This window comes from Canis aureus, chromosome 9 (genome assembly GCF_053574225.1).
Source record: "Canis aureus isolate CA01 chromosome 9, VMU_Caureus_v.1.0, whole genome shotgun sequence".
Lineage (NCBI taxonomy): Eukaryota > Metazoa > Chordata > Mammalia > Carnivora > Canidae > Canis > Canis aureus.
The window spans coordinates 37,069,877-37,090,591 of record NC_135619.1 but is presented as its reverse complement, the minus strand read 5'-3'; the positions used below and the strand labels follow the sequence as shown (position 1 = coordinate 37,090,591).

General features: G+C 35.6%; 1 protein-coding gene and 1 pseudogene across 4 annotated transcripts in view; both read right to left on the bottom strand.

The window, feature by feature from the left end:
• Positions 1-289: 289 nt before the first annotated feature.
• The window catches only part of ARID4A (AT-rich interaction domain 4A), a 68,295-nt gene continuing 47,869 nt past the window's right edge, over positions 290-20,715 (bottom strand). For 2 of the 4 annotated variants that reach the window (XM_077909444.1, XM_077909445.1), the window contains exons 17-24: positions 19,444-19,641; positions 15,081-15,165; positions 14,028-14,229; positions 11,167-12,300; positions 10,374-10,478; positions 6,635-6,841; positions 5,880-6,026; positions 290-2,145 (exon numbers count right to left, since the gene is read on the bottom strand). In XM_077909444.1, coding sequence (XP_077765570.1) covers positions 2,042-2,145; positions 5,880-6,026; positions 6,635-6,841; positions 10,374-10,478; positions 11,167-12,300; positions 14,028-14,229; positions 15,081-15,165; positions 19,444-19,641 — 2,182 coding nt within the window. In that variant the 3' untranslated portion in view covers positions 290-2,041. Of the gene's footprint in view, positions 2,146-3,466; positions 4,585-5,879; positions 6,027-6,634; positions 6,842-10,373; positions 10,479-11,166; positions 12,301-14,027; positions 14,230-15,080; positions 15,166-19,443; positions 19,642-20,715 lie in introns of all 4 variants that reach the window. The other 2 variants (XR_013386254.1, XM_077909446.1) reach the window with 2 other exon arrangements.
• On the bottom strand, positions 10,492-10,919 carry LOC144320654 (10 kDa heat shock protein, mitochondrial pseudogene; annotated as a pseudogene).

Sequence of the window (20,715 nt, the reverse complement as noted above, 5' to 3'; positions counted from 1 at the left end):
TATTGATTAGAAGGGATGGATTCAAGTTGATAATTAGTTACCATCTCATTTACTGAATTGCTAATGAAGCAAATCATTAAAATATCGATCATATGAATCTAAGGTTGCCTCCTAGTTCCAAATGGATTTGAATGACACGCTTTTTTCATTTTTATAATTAAGAACTAGAAATATTTTATTGTAAAGACTGATGAATATGCTTGTTTTGCAAAGTCTAATTTTCCAACTGTAAGTTACTGGCACTTGGGAAAAAAACAATCACTTAAATGAAAACTAAAAATATAAAGCCTATGTTTAAAACATGGCCTTTATTAATACTGCCCACTGAGCTCCATTTTTATTTTACATTGAAATACTTCTGCTTTGCAAAGAAAAGACAGAAAAGTGCATTTTACAAGAGTACTTTTTTCTTTTTAATTCTCTGCGAAAATGGAAGGAATCTGAATCACAAGTTCACAATGTGGTAAAATGAAATTAAGAAACAATGATTTCAGTAATGCTATGCCATCACTAGTGTTTGGCTCTGACTTTGCTCTTGTAAATCAGATCCTGATATACAGTCTAGAGCATCTAGGTTATTACTCTACAGCATATTAAACACAGAAAAGGAGGTTTAAAAAAAACCCCTTTCAATGTACAAACATGAATTTAAAAACTGATTTTAAAAAATCACCTTTTTACATAATGTATATGGCAAAAATGCTTTAAATACATGATTTTGGACTTATTTACAAAACGTATCAGTCTGTGGAACAATTCACAGACACAGCATACATAGTTGCTTTACTTAGTTGTTGCATCTCAACTTTGGGAGATAGAAATTTATTCGGCAGTATAGCAAACAAAAAACTATGACAAAGTATCTTAAGGGCAACCAAAAATTTGATCCTCAAAACAGTTTAAATACTAGGACTGCCAAAGTTTCTAAACGAGGACATACTTTAATGATCCAGATGCCCATTTATAGTTCTATACTGTTTGAAGGACTGAGACAGACTCCCTTCAACACAGGCAAAGCTACTGGATGCAACCTCCTGTAAAAGGGACAGCTGAGAGCTATTGTCATCCAAAGAGTGAATTAACCTAGAATTTTCTTTTTTTCAATTTTATTAATATTTTAAAAAATACATAAAAATACAACATCCAATGTCTGAATAAATATATTTAACAAGTTGCAAGATAATACCTTATTTTACACAAAATTTTCAGCTTTAGAAATCTTGTTAAATAACTTCATTGTTGTTATATATTTCATTTTTGTCTTTTTGTAACAAAATAAAAACTCTGAAATTACATAGAAAAAAGACAAAATATTTTTGTCAAGGGATAAGATAGTCCACTGAAAACTTATTCACAATTCCACTGTAAACATTAATAAACATTAAAATATTTGCATAATTGTGTGCTCAAAAATCCTATAAAAAGTGGAAGACTTATTACAACTGTAGTTTTCAGTCAACTACACTTCCTTTCACAATTTATTTTGTCCCATTTACACCTTTAAGCCTGGGCACACTGCTGAACATATACTTTGGCAGTTCTAAATAGCAAGTGCTTCCACAAAAATAAAAAACAACAACAACAATAAAAAAAAAAAACCCACAACATAAACCCCCTACTCACCAAGTGTTCAAATACATCTTAGTGAAAGTGCAGCAGTCACTATTCAGCTGGATAATATTTTGATGTTTTTCATGTGCACTTGCTTGTCTATGATTTCTATAACAGTTGAAAGCTTTATTATACAAATTCAGATTTGCTAAGTGCCCTTTTTCTATCTTCACAAAAAATGAAAACAAATTAAAGAGGAAAAATTATAGACAAATATGGCAGGCTGCCTAACCTTCAATTATTAATCAGCTTACTTTTTGCAACAGAAAAAAAGAAAAGAGGGGGGAATAGATACAGTCCAGCCTGGAAAGGTATACAGGATATACTTAGCAATGTCAAACCAGTTGAGTGCTTTCTGTGGTTGTATTTCAGGGTTTTAGGATTTATGTCCATGGCAGCAAACTGCTGGGAAGGCAGAGAAAAACGTTTATCACCTGCATTCTACAGCAAGTACATTTTGTGGGGGAGATGATGATGAGGGACTCATCCCAGTGTCTGACGAAGCAGATGACATGGAGGCTCCTGCATGAGACACTGTAGAATCAAAACAACTACATTAGACCCAAAAACTATCAAAGATACCTAGCCACTGGCAAATTAGAAATAAATTTCTTATTATTCATTTCAATTGCAATCCTCTTAAATGGTGCCTAAATTTAGGAATAACATTGTCAGCAAAAATTGTTTGGCTCAATTGACTGGAATCAGTCTCTCATCAGTTAAATAACTCAGTTCAAAAAAGGCATCTTAAAATGTAAAGATATAAAGAGATGATAAACTCTTAAACCCTAACTTGAACGATCCCTGGAAGGAACTCACCTTACCCCAAAACCAAAACAAGGTAAACCTGGCTTAAATTCTCACTATAGCAAATTCCATCCTTGTCTCTGGGTTCTAGGACTATAAGAGAATTCACTCATCCCAGAAAATTTCCTATAACCAGCTATCCACTAGCTTCCTACCCTTTTCCTGCCCCAGTAGACCTAATGGACACAGCATCCCATAAGCAACAGCAGTTATCTAGGTCAGGTATCAGAATCATGATGGAATCAGAGTGGAAGTGATTAGAAGAAAATGTTCACAGGGTGGCTTGCGATGGCTCAGCTGGAAGGAGAGGGTGCAACCCTTGAGGTTATGAGTTTGAGCCCTACATTGGGTATAGAGATTACTTAAGAAAATATAAAATCTTAAAAAAAAAAAAAGGAAAAAAAGTCCTCATAAGACTTTAACAACTCTCTAGGAGGACATAACACAGATTAAGGGTCACTACTCTATGCATTTCATAACTTTGCCATTTGGGTTGTTTTTTTTTTTTTCTTTCTTTGCAAAGCTCGTCTATCTCCTGCCAACATTTGCCTATTTGTTCCTATTTAAATTTTTAATTTTTGTATCTCAGTGTATATGTGTACTCCAGTGTGACATGTAACTCATTAACTACAAATTCTAACATGGCGGGTCTCACTTTAATAAATCACTTTATACTACAAAAAATTAAAACAAAAAAGGGAAGACTAATAAAACAATCTTTTTAGTTGTCTGAAACTCCTATCACCTATAGGAAACTTAAAGCAGTTCAGGGTGCTCTGAAGAAATTTCAATTTATTAATTTGACTGCATGTTTAAAAGCTCTGTAAAGACTTCTTGCTATTTCAGTTGTTAAAGAAAAGTACAAACATGGAAAGCCTAATCTTCCATTTGCTCCATCTTATTTCTGGGAATTAACACTGCTGGACTTGGACTAGAATGATTCAAGATCATATATGATACAGGTCATTTTATCAAAAATTCATCCCCTAACCCTCTGCAACAGGCAGAAAACCCCCTTCAAAATAGGCAAGCCCATCACATACTTTACCTTTTTTTGTCTTTTTAAGAGCTAGCTCTTCTGGAGGCCTTCCCTCCTGTCCATCCTATTCCTGGAATAGTTGGCTCTCTAGGCCTGCTATGCAGTGGTCATCCTATCGCTTCCATTCATCAACTTGACATTTTCTTTATTGCTTTGCTAAGTGGGATTCCTTGTTTTGTGGATCCTATGTTGTCTGAACTTTCTAGTTTGGCTTCTAGTTTCCAGTGCTACCACTGAGAAATCTGACATGAGAAACTTGATGGTGTCCTGACACCTACTTTTTAGATACGCCTTTCTTTACATGGTAAATTTTTAGAATCTTGTTATCCATAGCGTTCTGAAATTTCACAATGTGCTTTGGTGTGATTTTTCTCCCCCATTCTTTAGAGATGTTACAGTGAGAGTCCTTTCAATCTTCTAATTCATATCCTTTATTTCTGGAAATTTTTCTTAAAATACTACTTGATGAAAACTTTCTCCTGTGTTTATTCAGTGCTCTTTTTCTAGAAATTCTGTGATTCAGAAGTTAGATCTCAACAGATCCTATGCTTCTCTTAGTTATTTTTTCCTATTATCTTTTTGACCATCTACTGGGATTTCTTTAGCTTTGATATCTCTTCTAATTACATTTTTAAAATTCCTGCTATCATATTTTTAATTTTTGAGAGGTCCTTCCTGGTCTCTGAATTGCATCAATACTATCATATTTTTGTTTCAAGACTGTAGTATCTTTCCTGTATCTCTGTATAGTAATTTTAGTTTGGTGTTTTGTATGGTACATTGTTCTTTAGAAGTTCCTTTTTATTCTTTTTCTACTTTGGTTTCTAACTTTTTTGTAGAGCCTTCCCTGTCTGGTCTTGTGGCTCCCATATTTAAGAAGGGAGCAAAAAAAGCTAACTGGAAGCTGTGTGCAAATACGAGGAGCTTTTCAATGATGGGCAATACATATGTAGTGATTGGCAAGGATCTTGCTTTTTGGTTCAGGAACCTTTAAATGTTGGTATCTGTGTTAGTTCGTTCCTCGGGTTGACCAGCTTCTCCAGAGGAATCCTTCAGTCTCCTCCCAAGAATGAGCATAAGCTTATTAGTTGCCAGCTTTCAGGAAGCCAAGAGGATAAGAGTTTCAGCTGGAAAAGGGATAGGGGTCTCATCATTCAGTATTGTAAACTTTTGCTCAGGCTCATTATTTCTGGTTTTGCCCTTAACCCTCACTTTCAACTCTAGCTGGTGTCCCTGAGTCTATTAGCCTATTCATTCCCCTCTCCCTCCAATAAGTTAATTTTCTATTTTCTGCTAGAGTTGCAGAAGAAGGTAGTTTGTATCACAGGATGGGGCAAAAGGATCCAATTTCTCCTTCCATTTTCAACCAATCTCCATTTTTAGCCTCACCTATATCCTTGCTTTCAGAGCTAAAGTGATGTGGTATGGACTGGCTCATTTCTTGTTTTGTCCCAATGCAAGGATAAATGAGCTTATTAGGTTTTTGCATTCTGCTAAGTAGCCCATCTCCTCCTCAGCTTCCAAGAGAGAATCTATTGACATTTTTTTTTCTATTGACATTTCTTATCTACTGTGATCTGCTATCCCATTATCTTATTCTTGTGGGTACAGGGCTTTTCATTTTCTTTCCTGTTATTTTATGTGGGGCTTGGAGATGGGGTAGCTGTGAACATAGCAATGTTTAACTAAGTCAATCCTACATAGTTTTAAGGTCTAAGTCAGACACTACTCTCTCTTCATGATTAATCCAAAGTTTAAACTTAGTTTAAACTAAGTTTAACTAAGTCAATCCTACATAGTTTTAAGGTCTAAGTCAGACATTACTCTTTCTTCATGATTAATCCAAAGTAATCTCTCCTTCCACCAACTCCTATACTTGATAGTATCACTCTTGGGGCCCTCATAACATACCCTCCTGCTAGAAGTTAATATCTTTGAGATCAAGGTCCATATCTCATTCATCTCTCTATCTCTACCACCTGGAAGAGGGCCTAGTGCATAGTATGAATGCATTAATGTTGTTGAGCTCCTTAGGAAATAATTTATGATTGCCGACAGAAAATCACTTTGAGAATAAACCATATGCTCATTAATTTTGGTGAATCTCATAATAACAAACATAGTGCCTGTTAATAGGTAGCCAGTAAACATTTGAGCAAAAAGTGAATTTCAGAGGGAGTAACTCTTCTTGAGAACCTACGACATTTAACAAAATCACACATTTTGTAAAACAGTTCATAATCCTTTTCAAGAGTTTCCTCCTGATTCAGTTGTTGACCTCATTTCAACAATATCACAAAGAAGGTAACACTAGAAATCTAAGAACAGTTAATAAATATGTATTATATTCAAAGAATAACCTAAATCTTCTAAAAACAGAATATATTTGAAACATGGGAAAGAAAAATTAAACTCAAATTACCTTCTCTGTCTTTCTTTTTTAATCTTTTTCTCCTCCTGTCTATGGTTGCAACTTCAGACTTCAAAGACATGTAATATTTTCTGATTTCCTGTAATTTTTCTTGGAGAAAAGAGATTCGCTCTGTACTGTTCATATTATCTAATTCATCTAAAAAGGAAAAGAAAGGTTAATTAGGTTTTTAAAATAATTACCTGAGAAAAGATGGCAGTTCTATCAAAACTCCAACTTCTAAATCATTAAAAGCTTTGGTTTATTTAAAACTTTCCTTATTAATTAATTAAAATCAATAAGGGATGACCTTAATTAAATTCATGAATAAGATTCCTATATATACCCCAAATTTTTTATAATAAATATGTATTAATAATGTATTACTTAAATGATCAGAAAAACACAGGAAAACATCAATACACAACGACCCTGATCTATAATTGTAGTTATTTATCCAAATAGTTTCTTTGAACTGATGATTTTTTCATTCATTGGTTATTTCCGGCTGTTAGTACTAGAAAGGGTATTTCAGTTTCATTGATATATGTATATCACACATCTTATTTCATTACTAAAGATCTTTCTCTAGTTAATATTTATCAGGTTAGTATTATGAAAAGATATGGATTTGGACTTAAGATGATAAGTAATGATTATTGATAAGATAGTGTTTGGAAGCCAACATAAGTGAATTTGGTAATTACTATTTCTTATTTTGACATACCATTTTACAAAATACATTCAAGTTTTCTAAAGCTACTTACTGAGTTGAAAGCTCCATTTATATGTCCTAGGGGATGAATTTGGATGTTTTTCCCTGTGTTTATCTTTTTCTCCATCTTTGATGTGAGGGGAAATTCTTGCAGGAGATCGTGCAAGCTTCTGTGGCTTAGACACACTAAGATGCTTTACTGGTGTACATTTACTTGAATTGTCTAGGACAGGAAGATCTTCACTATCACTGCTTTGTCCTATAATAAGAAAACATTGATTCAGAGATTATAAATGACAAAAATCTCAAATATCAAAATGCAGCAGACCCAGCTATTATTACACTTTTTTGGTACAAATGAACAAATTTCTTAACAATAAAGAAATGGAAATCTATATGCCCACCAATAGGAAAATGGTTAAACATTACATATAGCTGATTTTTGAACAACATCGCGGTTAGGGGCACTGACCTCTATGCAATCAAAAATCTGCATTTACTTTTGACTCCCCAAAAACTTAATTACTAATAGCTTACTGTTGACCAGAAGCCTTACAGATAACAAAGTTGATTAAGCATATTGTGTATGTTCTACACATTATAGATTGTATTCTTATAATAAAGTAAGCTACAGAAAAGAAAATGTTAGAAAATCATAAGAGAAAAGACATTTGCAGTACTGTAAAAATATGTGTATAAGTGGATCCGCACAATTTAAACCCATGCTGTTCAAGGGTCAAATATATTATTCATTACTTTGCTAAAAAGAATGAGCTAAAGTTTGTAAATTTATAAGAATTTTAAGTTTATAAGATTCTTATAAAGCTTATAAGAACAAAAGTGACTAAATAGTACTTCACCAAATTTGTACTTAGATATGGTCTTGCTTTTCACTTCATAACAAATCAGAATTGTTTTACTTTTTTTTTTTCCCAATCTCTTATAGCCTATTTCCACCCTACTTGCTTACTCTCAAAAGCCAACCTTGCCTTCTACTGAAAAAGCAAACTTGAGTGTTACACACAATTTCTAGCCCCTCCTCTATCTGTATCTATCTGTCTTTATTAACATTTGCAAGCAGCTCAGAAAGGAGAATGTTTTTGAAGACTAATCTCTTCAGCTATACTCTTAAAACCATCCACTCACTGCTCCTCTGGAATATCCCAATATTGGTTATCTATCTTCTTTTATCTTCAACTTCTTTTCCCAGGTCTACCAACATGCTTATATCTTTCCTACCCCGAGGGAGGGAGGGAAAAGGAGGAAAACTTCCCCTTTTATTTGGCACCTCTTTCCTTCTCTTTAGAGTGAAATTTCTTGAAAGAAATTCTTTGTTATCCTGATTTCCACACCTTCTAATCACATTCCTGTGCTCTTGTTAGAGTCCAAACATTTACAATTCACCAAATTCAGTGAATGTATTTTAATCCTATCGTATATTCTATAGCATTCAAAACTTCTTTTGTATTCAAACCCACTAGTGTTTAGTGATTTGATCTGTGCCCACATAGTCCACTGATCAGTGCCCACTGATCAATCAGTACCCACATAAAGAGATCTCTCACAGAATTCTACTCTTGGTTTTTTCTTTTCATCTCATCTCTCCCATAGCAATCTCATCTTGCAATCCTTCACACAACCACCTTCTAAGAACAGACTCTTCTAAGCTCCAGGCCCCTATTCCCCTAATACTGGGTACCTTAGCTCCATATTCCCTAAATTACTCTTCCAACAATCTGCTGCTACTCCTGTATCCCATATGTCCGTTAACCAGTCCCTCATATGTAACTAATAATAACTGAATCCTAGTGATTTCACTTCCCATCTCTTTTAATTCATTTCTCCTTGCCAAATATTCAGCCAAATATTGTCCCCAGAGTAAAACTGACAATTTCTTTCTTCCTTTTTAATCTTTTTAACTTTTTAGGCAATCTTCAAATTTATAGAACAGTTGCCAAAAAATGTTTTTCTGACCCATCTGAAGGTTAAGCTGCCCAGCCATACTTGAGTACTTCAGTGTCATTTCCTACAAACAAGAACGTTCTCTTTGTGTTAGTTATCTGCAAACTGGCCCCAAACTTAGTTTAAAACTACAAATGTTTAGTATCTCACAGTATCTGAGTACTGGGGTCTGGCTCAGGGAATCTTGGGATATTGCAGTCAAGGTTTTAGCTGATGCTGTGGTCTCTGAAGACTTAACTGGAGCTGATGGCTATGTTTCCAAGATGGTTCACTCAAATGGCTTCTGGCAGGAGGCTTCAGTTCCTTACCAGGTAGAACACAGACTGCTGTGTCCTCAGGCCTTGGCTGCTAGCTTTCCCCAGACCAAGCAATTTAAGGGAGAGCAAGGAAGAACCTGCAGTACCTTTTATGACCTATTCTCTGAAGTCATACTCTAGCACTTCATTCAGCCCATACTTAAGGGGAGGCAATTACACTTTGCCTCTTGAAGGGGAGAGTATCAAAAGATCTGTAGGTATGTTTTTAAAACTACCACACAGAGAACTATAATACAACAATCACAATCAGAAAATGAGCACAAACATATTATCACCTAATCCTCTCTACTTGTCCCAATAATGTCTTTTGTAGCAAGAGGATTCAAATCAGAATCCTATACTGCATTTAACTGTCATGTCTCATAAGTCTCCTTTAATCTGAAATGGTTTCTCTTTCTTTGACTTTCATGATCTTTGCAATTTCTTAAACTACAGACCAGTTATTTTATAGAATATCCTTCAGTTTGAATTTGTTGATGGTTCCTCATGATCATATTCGGTTTATGAATCTTCGACAGGAATGTCACAGATGTGCTGCTGTGATAGTACGTGATTTCCATTTGTCACATTACTGGTGATGTTCACTTTGATCGTTTGACAAACGTATCTGCCAAACACTAGGATATTATTTAGTTGCTGTTGATAATTCCTACTGCTTCTCTATCCTCATTTCCCATCATTCCTCCTCTATACTCTACATCTGTATTGTCCAGCCACTGGCCACATGTGACTACTGAGAACTTCATATATGGTTCAAAGGTTTTGCTTTGAAATGCCTTTTATCTTGTATATATTACATGCTCCCTCCATGGGATATGTATCTACTGTAACCTAGAATTTTCCATTCAGACTTGTATGAAGGCATGTTTTGGAGATAAAACTTTGTCAAAATTAATGATGTTTATTTCTATTATGTTCTACGATTTAATTTTATTCCTTATTGTACAGAAGTCTTTCTCATGTAATCTAATTCATACTGATTTTACTAAGTTCCTTGTTTGTTTCCATAAGAATTTTATTATTTGCCTGTTTTAAAAATACCATACTATTCAGAAATCAGCTTTTCTAGATTAAACCATTCCACTCAGAAATGTAAACTTAATCTGCTTTTACCACTAGAGCAAATATTACTTTCCTATTATTCAAGATTCTCAAATACATTCCTCAATATTAAATCACTTTACATAAGAAATACAAATGAAATAAGCATTAAAAACAGCTATCTCAGCTCTAAATAAAATTGGCAAGCCTCTTCAGATTAAAAATTAGTGGAAAAATTGCTATTTCCAGAACATAATAAATCAAACATTACAAAACAATTATTAAATAAATTCTACCCCCCAACATGGGGCTTGAACTCACAAGTCTTGAGATTAAGAGTCACGTATCTACCAAGTAAGCCAGCCAGACATCCCTAAACCAAATTTATTTTTAAACTGACACAAATGATGAAGCCAACAAAATGCTGAAAATATTAGCATTATGCTAAAGCCAGCATTGGAAAGCACCTACCTGTTCCGTTCTTTTCACTTTTGGCTACAGCACTCGTTCGCTTTGGGGTACGCTTTTGCTTTTTTGCCACTAACCCACTATTTCCCTCACTTGGCCTTTTCTGACCTAAAACAAGGGAAAAGAGACAACTTAAAAAATATGTATCTATTTTGGATATGGTTAGTTTATTAAAGGGAGACATGGAAATTATTTACATGATGAAAGATTTCACAACTTCAGTAGAATGGGCACCTTCACATGATGCCATTTCAATAACGATTTATTCAGTCTACATACTTTCTGAGAATGTCACCATCTCTAAATAAAAAATAATCCTTGTTATCTGGAACAACTTGGGTGCCTCCATATTCTGGGAGAAGAACTTTTATCTCCAACTTTCATGCTAACTACTACTGCTGCTTGCAATACTTCTCCTTGAGATTTTTCTGGAAGGATAAGGCCTCCTTTGGTTACAGTTTCAGCTGAACTCCTTTCAACTAAAACTGAGTCAGAGAGGAGAAGAAACTTCCTAAACTCTTGTTCTGCCACAACTCCAGCTACCTCAGTTCATACTCTGCTCTTGAGTCTCTGCCATGGCAAGAACAGCTGTAATTATGCACCTGTCTACTCCACTTGTATTTCTATATATACATCTTTTTTTTTTTAAGGGAGAGGGGGCGGTAGAAAGGAAAGAATGAATATGAGGAAGGGGAGAAGGGAGGGAACTTTTTAGCTCAGGATTTCCTAAAATTCTTAACTTACTAATTTGAGGGTTGAACATACGAGGCTGATATTCTTCCAAGAAAGTCCTTACCCTTCTCTCTGTTCTCTCTTTCTTGAACAATCAGACTACAGGTACTGGAGGCAACACTAGCTTCAAACCCGTTTGCTGATTCCCTCTCACAGAGACCTTCTTGAGATTCTTCAGCAATGCTCTCAACTTCAATGGTTATGTCACTCTCACTTTTTATACTCCGAGACTCATCCTGGCTGAGGGTTAGTGGTGAAGCCACTGAAAAACTATGCTGTACTACGGGAGGGAGGGCTGGCGGCACAGAAACAAGAGAGTTAGACTCAGAGCTTTCCACCACCACATCTTCAATGCTGCTCTTCTCCTTCTCATCCAGATCATCCAAATCGACCTCATGGCAAACCAGAGTCTCAGGCCCAATCAGAGGCATTGCATCCTCCTCTTCTTTCAGTGGAGTATTTACAGTTTCTTCAGCCGGACTGTCAAATTTTTCACTAGTTAATTCTTGAATGCGTTGGCTTGACTCTGCAATTAATGATGGCATTCCTTCATTTTCTATTTCAAAATGTTGTTCAAAATTTAAATTTTTAATTCCCTCAGATGTAACACAGTCACTGGTCTTTTCTTGAGAGATGCTGTTTGTCATTTCCATTCCATTCTCAATTCTTATTTTTTTCTCTGGTGATGACTGTCCCAGTATTTTCCGTTTCAGCTTTTTTTCTTTCGCACATTGGTCAGTGTCATCTTCGGTAGTAGAAGAAAAGTTTTTACTGTCTAACGAAGAAAATTCTAGACTTTGAGCTTCTATATGAGGTTCACTTCCTGCTTCATCTTGGCTAAACGATGAAATCTTTATAAGTTCTAAAGAAAGATCTTTTGTTTTGCTTCGTCTTCCCTTTCCTTTGGGAGACTTTTCAGCTTCTTTCTTAACTTCTTCTACATGTTCCACTTTATTTCCAAAAATCTGTACTATTTGTTCATTCTCTCCAACTTCTAAATTCAGTGTTTCTAAAGGCTGCATTTGCGTCCTTTCATTTTCTTTTAAAATATGTGCAGCAATCTTTGGATTTTCTTCATCTAGTTTATCATCATTTAAATTCTCATTTTTTTCTAGTTCTTTAATATCAGGAGAAAGTTCTTCATTCATCAAATTCTTTTCTAAAAGGTCTTCTGTTTCACTATCAGATGAGCAAGAGTCTGCAAAAAAAAAAAAAAATTACATTACACAGGTTTTGAATTACCAATGTAATTTTAGAATAAAAATTCTACCGAAGAGAACTCTTAATCATGTACCTCTGAATACCTCCCTGTAGAAATTTCTGATAAATCATACATTTGTGCCAAAAATGGGAGTGGGGGGTATGTCAAACTCCATGTAAAAATACATTGAAAATATTACTGTCTCAATTCTATAAAAGAGCTATTTTGCATTTTTCACTAGTATCATATTTAGGTGATAGTTATCCTTAGAAAAATCAAAGGACTGAGCCACATGAGTAGCTTAGTCAGTTGAGTGTCCCACCCTTGATTTTGGATCAGATCATGACCTTGGTCTTGGGGTCATGAGATTAAGCGCCCCCACACACACTGAGAACCACACTCAGCAGGGAGTCTGCTTGGGATTCTCTCTCTTCTTCTGCTCCTCCCACTACATGCACTCTAAAATAAATAAATCTAAAAGAAAAATCAAAGGACTAATACTGAGATATTAAGTTAATATATTAAGTGCTTTGATCTAACAGGTACTGATTAATAAATGTGATGGGCATTTTGTGTCCCTAGAAAGGAATATGACGTTCTATTTGAAATAATTCTGAAAAGATGTACAAAATGAGCATTTTGAAATCCCAAAACTTTAAATGTTCTTCTGATTAAAAGACATAAAATTATAGGCAAGCTACCTTCTTAGAAAAGAAATCATTCTCTTTAAGTTAAAGAATTTTTCAAATACTAAAGTAGGGCTGTAAGATTGTATAGAAGTTATAAAATATAAAAATTCTGCCCATGTGGTGCTCACATTGTAAACAAGTTCAAAACGACAAATTTAAATGTATTTTTTTGGTGAAAAGTTGTAGTATGGTTTTGTGATTTTATCATATACAAAATTTGTTCCATAGGAAAACATATTAAAAATCCATTTGTTCTCATATTAAAATAAAACTTTTATCTGGTACTTGAGCAAGACTAAGACTGCTATGTATAGTTTTGTATATACTATGTATATACTTGTACATTTTGTATATACTATGTATATACTTGTACCTTGTGCATGCTATCTAAAGACCCCTTTCACTTGGACATCTTGCATTTGTGTATTAAGACAACTTTCCAGCAGATGGCAGTAATGAGGAAGGAGCATGCCATTTTCTAACTCCCAAACAACAATTCTGTAGTTCAGAATAGCTTTTGTCTGAAGGGAGGGCTAATTTTATATAAGACAACAATTTAATATTTTAAATTACATGGAAAAACATACAAAGGTAAAGAGTGGGAAAAAAGTTAAAAGCAAAATAGAATATGTTCACCTGTACTCATCACAAAACATGCCTATACCAACATTAGTTTGTGCTTTTTGAACACTTTGGTCTCAGCTTTGTTGAAATATCCTATGTGAACAGCATTGAATTACAGGAGACGCTGGTGTATGCTTTGAAGGACAGTGTAGCACACAGTAGGATGTATGACTTGTCAACCCATCTTTTAAAACAGAGTATTTTTATAATACTGATAAGAAAAGTATTCCCAAATGAAAGTAAAACATCACTAAATTTTAAGTAAACATGATATACTAAAGTACTTTCTTCAAATCAAATTTTGTAGTTTAAATTATATGAAATTAAAAACCTGACTATGAATCTCTCACACAAGTTTTATTAATTTTATTATTGATTTTTAAAAAACCAACGATCCTCAAAATTGAGCACCTTCCATTCCATTTGACAGAGGTGAGCTGTCTGGCATATTGCTGCGAGCACTTCTGGTACCTGATTTTCCTTCAGTGTTTGGAGGCTTAGACAAACCATATGGCATGTTTGATGAAAGTGTAGATTTTAAAGGAGGCCGTCCTCGTTTTGACTTCTGCCTCTCCTCATCCCTCTTTTCATCCTTTTCACTGTCTTCTTTATTCTGGGTAACAACAACAAAATGTATAAGATGGGCCAGTGCTTTAGAAAAAATGAACATTCTATTTCAACAAGGAGAACCGTAACTCAAAAAGATTATATATTTTATATGTCAACTCTTAATTTGTGCTTATAGAAACATTAAAAGCAAGTAGTTTTCTTTTTTTTAAAAAAGCAAGTAGTTTTCTAACATAGTTTGTATTTATATGAATATGAGAGTTTATAGCTTATAATACTGCAATTACATTGTGAAAGCCAGAGTCCATGCATTAGAGAGATGAACAACTACTCAGCACTCCCCCTTGTTCCATACTACTCCCTGAGGAAAAGAAAGATACCTACTATGAAACAGACAAAACACTAGGTGAAATCTCTATAGCAAAAGCTGAAAATCGAGGATGTGGATGAGAATACAACTAGCCAGCAGGTATGTGTTTTAAAATCTAGTATTAGCTTTCCAGAGAGTTGACTTAAAAAATCCTAAATTCCGGCATCCCACAGGAGAGTGGTGACTTCCACCCTCTCTTGGAGAGTGGGGACTTCCACCCTCTCTTGATCAGGAATGTATCCTCTTTTTTGTCACTATCAACCCTGCTTTACCCTTTTTCTGTATAGCCCCTGTTTGAGTTTAAAGTCTATATCCTAAGGGGTCCCTGGTTTTTAACTTTCCTAAAACAGTATGATAATGTGTTTACATTTTTTACTTTTTTAGCTTCTGGGTTATAAGAGAAAATCACAACTACTTTAAAAGAATCAGGATGATTATTACAATAAGAAAAAAAGGATTTATAAAAAAGCAGTACAATATAAATAATACCTATACTTATCATAAAGGGTATGATTGCAAATACATACCTTTGCTTTTTTCTTCTGTTTTTTCTTTGGTCCACCTTTGTCCAAAGGCCAGATTATCCTGTCAGCCTTCACCCATTCATCATACCTTGAAGAAAAAAATTAAAACTTCACAATACCTTATTTGAAATGTACACACCAAATAAAATAACAGTGAGAAAACTAAAGAGTTTGGTTCTAGTGTTGGCAGAAATGCGAAGAGCATAGGAGTTGGTTTGCTGGTAATATGTCCCAATTTGTACTAGGTGCTTTATATACCTGCCATCAACAGAAGAAGGCAAAAGAATTTCTTAGGGTAAATGAGGTAAGAGGAAGAGCTAGGTAAGCAAACTCTATGCAGATTCAAGACTGAACTGCTTTTGTTTTCCACAGATCTGAGCTTAATGAAATATACTTATGTTACACTGTCACTCTACTAACCAAATAATGCAAAAGGTGAATTTGTATTTGTAATGCGATCAGTTCCAGGTTTACTTTTTCTTAAAGATTTTACTTAGAGAGAGACAGAGCAAGAGAGAGAGCACACACGTGCATAAGCAGAGGTAGGGGCAGAGGGAGAAGCAGACTCGCTGCTGAGCAGGAAGCTGGAAGTGGGACTCGATCGCAGGACTCTTGATCATGACCTGAGCCGAAGGCAGACACCCAACAGACCAAGCTACCCAGGCACCCTCCAGGTTTATAAAGTCCTTTTCAACTCTGTTTTCCTCCCAGAATTCTATAGCCTCCAGTATTTCTAATAAAATTTTATTCTGAAATATGTCACCTCTAAAACTCTGAAATTTTTTAGAAATATTTCCTTTATCTAAGTTTATTCTGTTTATCTCAAATTGAAAACTCATTTCCCCTACAACTTCTTCAAAACATTAACATCACTTATTTTTTTTAAAGATTTTATTTATTTATTCATGACAGAGAGAGAGAGAGAGAGAGAGAGAGTGTGTGTGAGGGAGAGACACAGGCAGAGGGAGAAGCAGATGCCATACAAGGAGCCTGATGTGGGACTCGATCCCAGGACTCCAGGACCACGCCCTGGGCCAAAGGCAGGAGCCAAACCGCTGAACCACCCAGGGATCCCCTAACATCACTTTTAAATTTCAACACAATCAAGTTACTAATCAGGAGTAAATAAGAAATTAAACTTTCTAGAACTAAAGATCAGTTCTTACACTATGTAAATATATGAGTATTTATAGAGCTCAATCAAAATCCAAAATCTGAACATTTAAGCAAAAAACACTAATGGCAGTCTTTACTTTGAAATGCACCATGTTAATGAAAAACATCCTGACTGTAACCCAGTTACCATGGTGCCATGCAAAGTAAGGACATAGTTCTAATACCCACATTTTGGTTGACACAGGACCACGACCATACTACGGTTTGAAAACTATCTCTTCCTGTACTGACCCAATATTTTCATTTTACAAGGCTTTTAAGTGTCTGTACATTATTACCTTATTTAGAAATATTCACTCATTTGGACATTTACTGAGTGTGGGCCTGCTAGTGTGCTGTGCACTGTATGAGGAAATATGTAGAGAAGAAGAAGGCCCTTGTTCTCACTGAGCAACTTGCAGTGTGGTAGAAAGACAGACATACAGTAAAATCAAGTACAGTCTGGTAAATGCAATAAGAGGGTTATTTATATATCTGGTCCATGCTAAAAAAGAAGTAACTGCCCAATTCCAAAATTCCACAAGACCTATCAGACAACCAAGAAGCATAGGTCTAATCTAGCATACACATGGTCCAGGCCACACTGGCCTGCTCACCACAGTATGCCATGTAGGTACTCTAGCATTAATATTGCCAACCAAGAGTGGTCCCAGTATTTCTCAACTCATACCAGGACTTCCCTCACAGTGCAAATGCTACTCAGTTTTAGAAATCCAACTGGATTCTCTAGAAACTACAGTGACTATGTTTCAATAATCAGACCAGAATTATACTAGTTTTAAAGAGTATGGAAGGAAAATGAAAAATCACAAAACATGTAACTAGTTGGGAAGATAACCAATTAGGAAGAACATGACCACATAAGAAAATGACTGTTGAGAAAAGTCATAGTAAAACATTAAAAAGATAAGCAAGAAGGATGAAAGAAGAGGCATTCTATAAAGCAGAACAGAAGAACAGACTCACAAAGAGGGTAAGAAAGAGTGGACGGGGAGGAACTGAACAGAAGCAGAGGAAAAATGAAGGGTACCATGTGCTGCAACTATAAAGACAGTGACTCAGGATTGACAAAGTAGTCCCACCCAATTCAACCATACATGCATAGATCTCAGAGATGGATTTAAGAGTTTGCATAGAATCATTGAATCATGTCATGTTGCCTGAAACCAATATATCATTGTATCTCAACTATAAACATTCAATGGTAAACATTTTTTAAAATCACAATTGTTTCGGGGCACCTAGGTGGCTCAGTAGGTTAAATGTCTGACACTTGATTTCAGCTTAGGTCATGATCTCAGGGCTCAGGGTCATGAGATCAAGAACCCCCCTCCCCAATCAAGACTCTGTGCTCAGCAGGGAGTCAGCCTGAGATTCTCTCTCCCTCTGCCCTCCCCTTGCTCATGCTCTCTCTCTCTCTCCCTCTCTGTCTCTCTAAAATAAGTAAATAAACTCCTTTTTAACATTTTTTTAAGTTTGTTTCTGGGCAGCCTGGGTGGCTCAGCGGTTTAGCACTGCCTTCAGCCCAGGGCCTGATCCTGGAGATCCAAGATCGAGTCCCACATTGGCCTCCCTGCATGGAGCCTGCTTCTCCCTCTGCCTGTGTCTCTGCCTCTCTCTCTCTTTCTCTCTCTCTCTGTGTGTCTCATGAATAAATAAATAAAATCTTAAAAAAAAAAAAAAAGTTTGTTTCAAGTGTTGGCATAAGTATGAAGGGCACAGGGTCTGGTTTGAGAAATGTTAGTTTTATATGCTATTTACTAACCTATACTCTTAATATGATGCAAAATGAAAGAAACCCAGCTCTCCTTCACTAAAGAAAACACTCAACATTTATTGAGCACTTACGACATGCCAGGCACTATTCTCAGCATTCTATATGTTAAGCACTATTTCTAACAATATCTCTATAAAGTAGGTATTTTATCTTCCCCAATTTAGAGGTGAGGGAATTGACACATAACAGAGCACACTTCCAGTATGTAGGGAAACCTTGAAGCACTCTGGCTCCAAGAAAATACAGGGCAAGCAAGATATTAAGCACACAAGACTTTCCAAAAGAGAAAGAAAAGTAGTCCCTGACATTCAGGAACTGGCCTAGTACTATTAGCTACAGAGCTGATCCAGCACTCATAGCTAGGTTCTGTTGTTCTCCTGTTGAACATCAATAATTTCACAGAACATCAACATCAGACAAGTCTGCTCCATGACCATGATGGATCAAGACAAAACCAAGACCACTTGGTAATAGTGTCTAAACATAGGAAAATAAGGAACACTGTCCAAGCCACAAAAATGACCAACATCCTTTTTATCTTGAATGACTGCTGCTTCTTAACCAATTACAACACTAACCTAGGTCTAGTCTCCTCTCCTTCTAGATAAGATTTATTAAGATAACCAATCACAGAATTATCACCACTTCATGATCATATCTAATCCAGAACAAAGCCCACTTCTTAAACTCTTCCCCAAATCACCTACCAAGCCCAAACCTGAGTTTTTTCTAACATTTTTAAATTAACCAATTTAGAATTATTACAATGCTTGATACAAGCTTGACTTCGAATAAATGTAATAAACCACCTGCACTATTGAGAGCTGCAGGCCTGCCTCTCTGCCCATGTTCTGCAAGATTGTTTCCACAAAATCCTGAGCTATTGCTGTCCTCAGAGGCAGTGCCCTGGACTCACATTATTCAGCTAACGACTTCTTATTGAGAGGCTCTATGGTATCCCATACTATGTTTTCTCATTCGCTGCAAATGAATAATAAATCCAACCTATTCAACTATAGATAGGATCTTGGTGGGGCAGAAGTACTGACATAGCTGGTAAAGCAGTGGGGATGTTGAAAGTTGGAGAATCCAGATAAAAGGTGTGCTTTTGGGGGTGTCAGTTGGTTAAACATCTGCCTTTGACTCAGTTCATTATCTCAGGCTCCTGGGATTGAGCCTCACATCAGGCTCCCTGCTCAGCAGAGGAGCCTGCTTCTCCCTCTGACCCTGTTCGTGTGCTCTCTGTCTCTCACTCATTCTGTTTCTCAAATAAATGAAATCTTAAGAAATAAAAAATAAAAAGCGTGCTTTGTAAATATCTATATACCACTTGCTTTAGTCCACAACATTAAACTAATTTGTTTGAACCATACAAAGAAATTTCAATAGTAAGAAAATACATTTTTTGCTTACCTGACATTCCATCCATAGTAATGTACCAAGTATAAAACTTCTCCATCATCAATTTCAGTGCTTTTAATACTAGCTTCATAGATTTTCTGCGTTTTCCCTCGGCCATATTTTACTTTCACTTTGGTTCCTGTTAGGCAGGGTTCCATGTCTTCCTCATCTTCCTCCCCTTCAGAGTCACATTTGCTTTCAGTTTCTTCCCTGCGGCAAGTTACAACATTGATAATGCTACTAATAATTTAATGGAGAATAAACTAACATATGCTAAAAGAAACCAACATGTAGGATAGTCAAAACCTAAGTATTACCTTAATAGCATGTCAGTGGAGGAGGAGAAGAAGGAGGAGAAGGAGAAGATTTTTATGGACTACCTACTAAGGAATTTATTTGTTATGTAAAGGTGCACTGTACCACAAGTAAATCTAGATTTCTTCAAGGCCAATCAATAGTCACATTTAATGATGATGCAGAGTCAGATTAATCATTTTTGATAAAAGATCCATATGCTTTGAAAAAGTCTTTAGGATTCATACTCAAGTGCCACATTATGTGAAAATTATCTAAAGATAGTTTGTACTCTGCAACTAAATTGTCTTAAATCTACTACTCTGCTCAATTTGGCATGGTTCTTCAAAACTAAATTTTAGTGGGCAGAATAACGGACAAGGACTATGTACCTTAGTAACTATCTTTTAAACTAGTTTGTATTTTAAAGGTCACTCTACCCTAACAAAGAAACAATAGATATTTGAATATTAGGTCACTTGTTGAAACTGTGGGATAGCACCAGGAGAACAAAGCTCTGTGTAGATTGTATTGATTTCTATGTGTTTTTACTCCTCTCTCATAGCTTTTGTTTCAAATAATCAGGTATAAAAGAGATTGACATAGGGAGGTCCAACAATATTTCACATATTTTTACAAACAAAACATTCTATATTAACCCTGCAAGGATTCAGAAGAGATTTGCACCACAGATCATCCTAGTGTCCTAGAGTTTTAAATGCTTCAGAAGAGACATTGAGCTCTGATAAACATAGGCATTAATTTGGGGACAACTAGGGAACCAACAGGAAGAAGCTTTTTCAACCCCATTTGCCCTGGGAATGTTTTTTCTCAAAGGACTCCTTCCAAATTATATCCTGATAAGGCAATTTCAAAATACTAAGAAACTACTTCAAACAGAAATCACGACAGATAAAAAAAAATCTGTTTCCATGATTCCTGTTACAGAATGAGAATACAGACTATGTTTTTCTATACATTCATTAATAA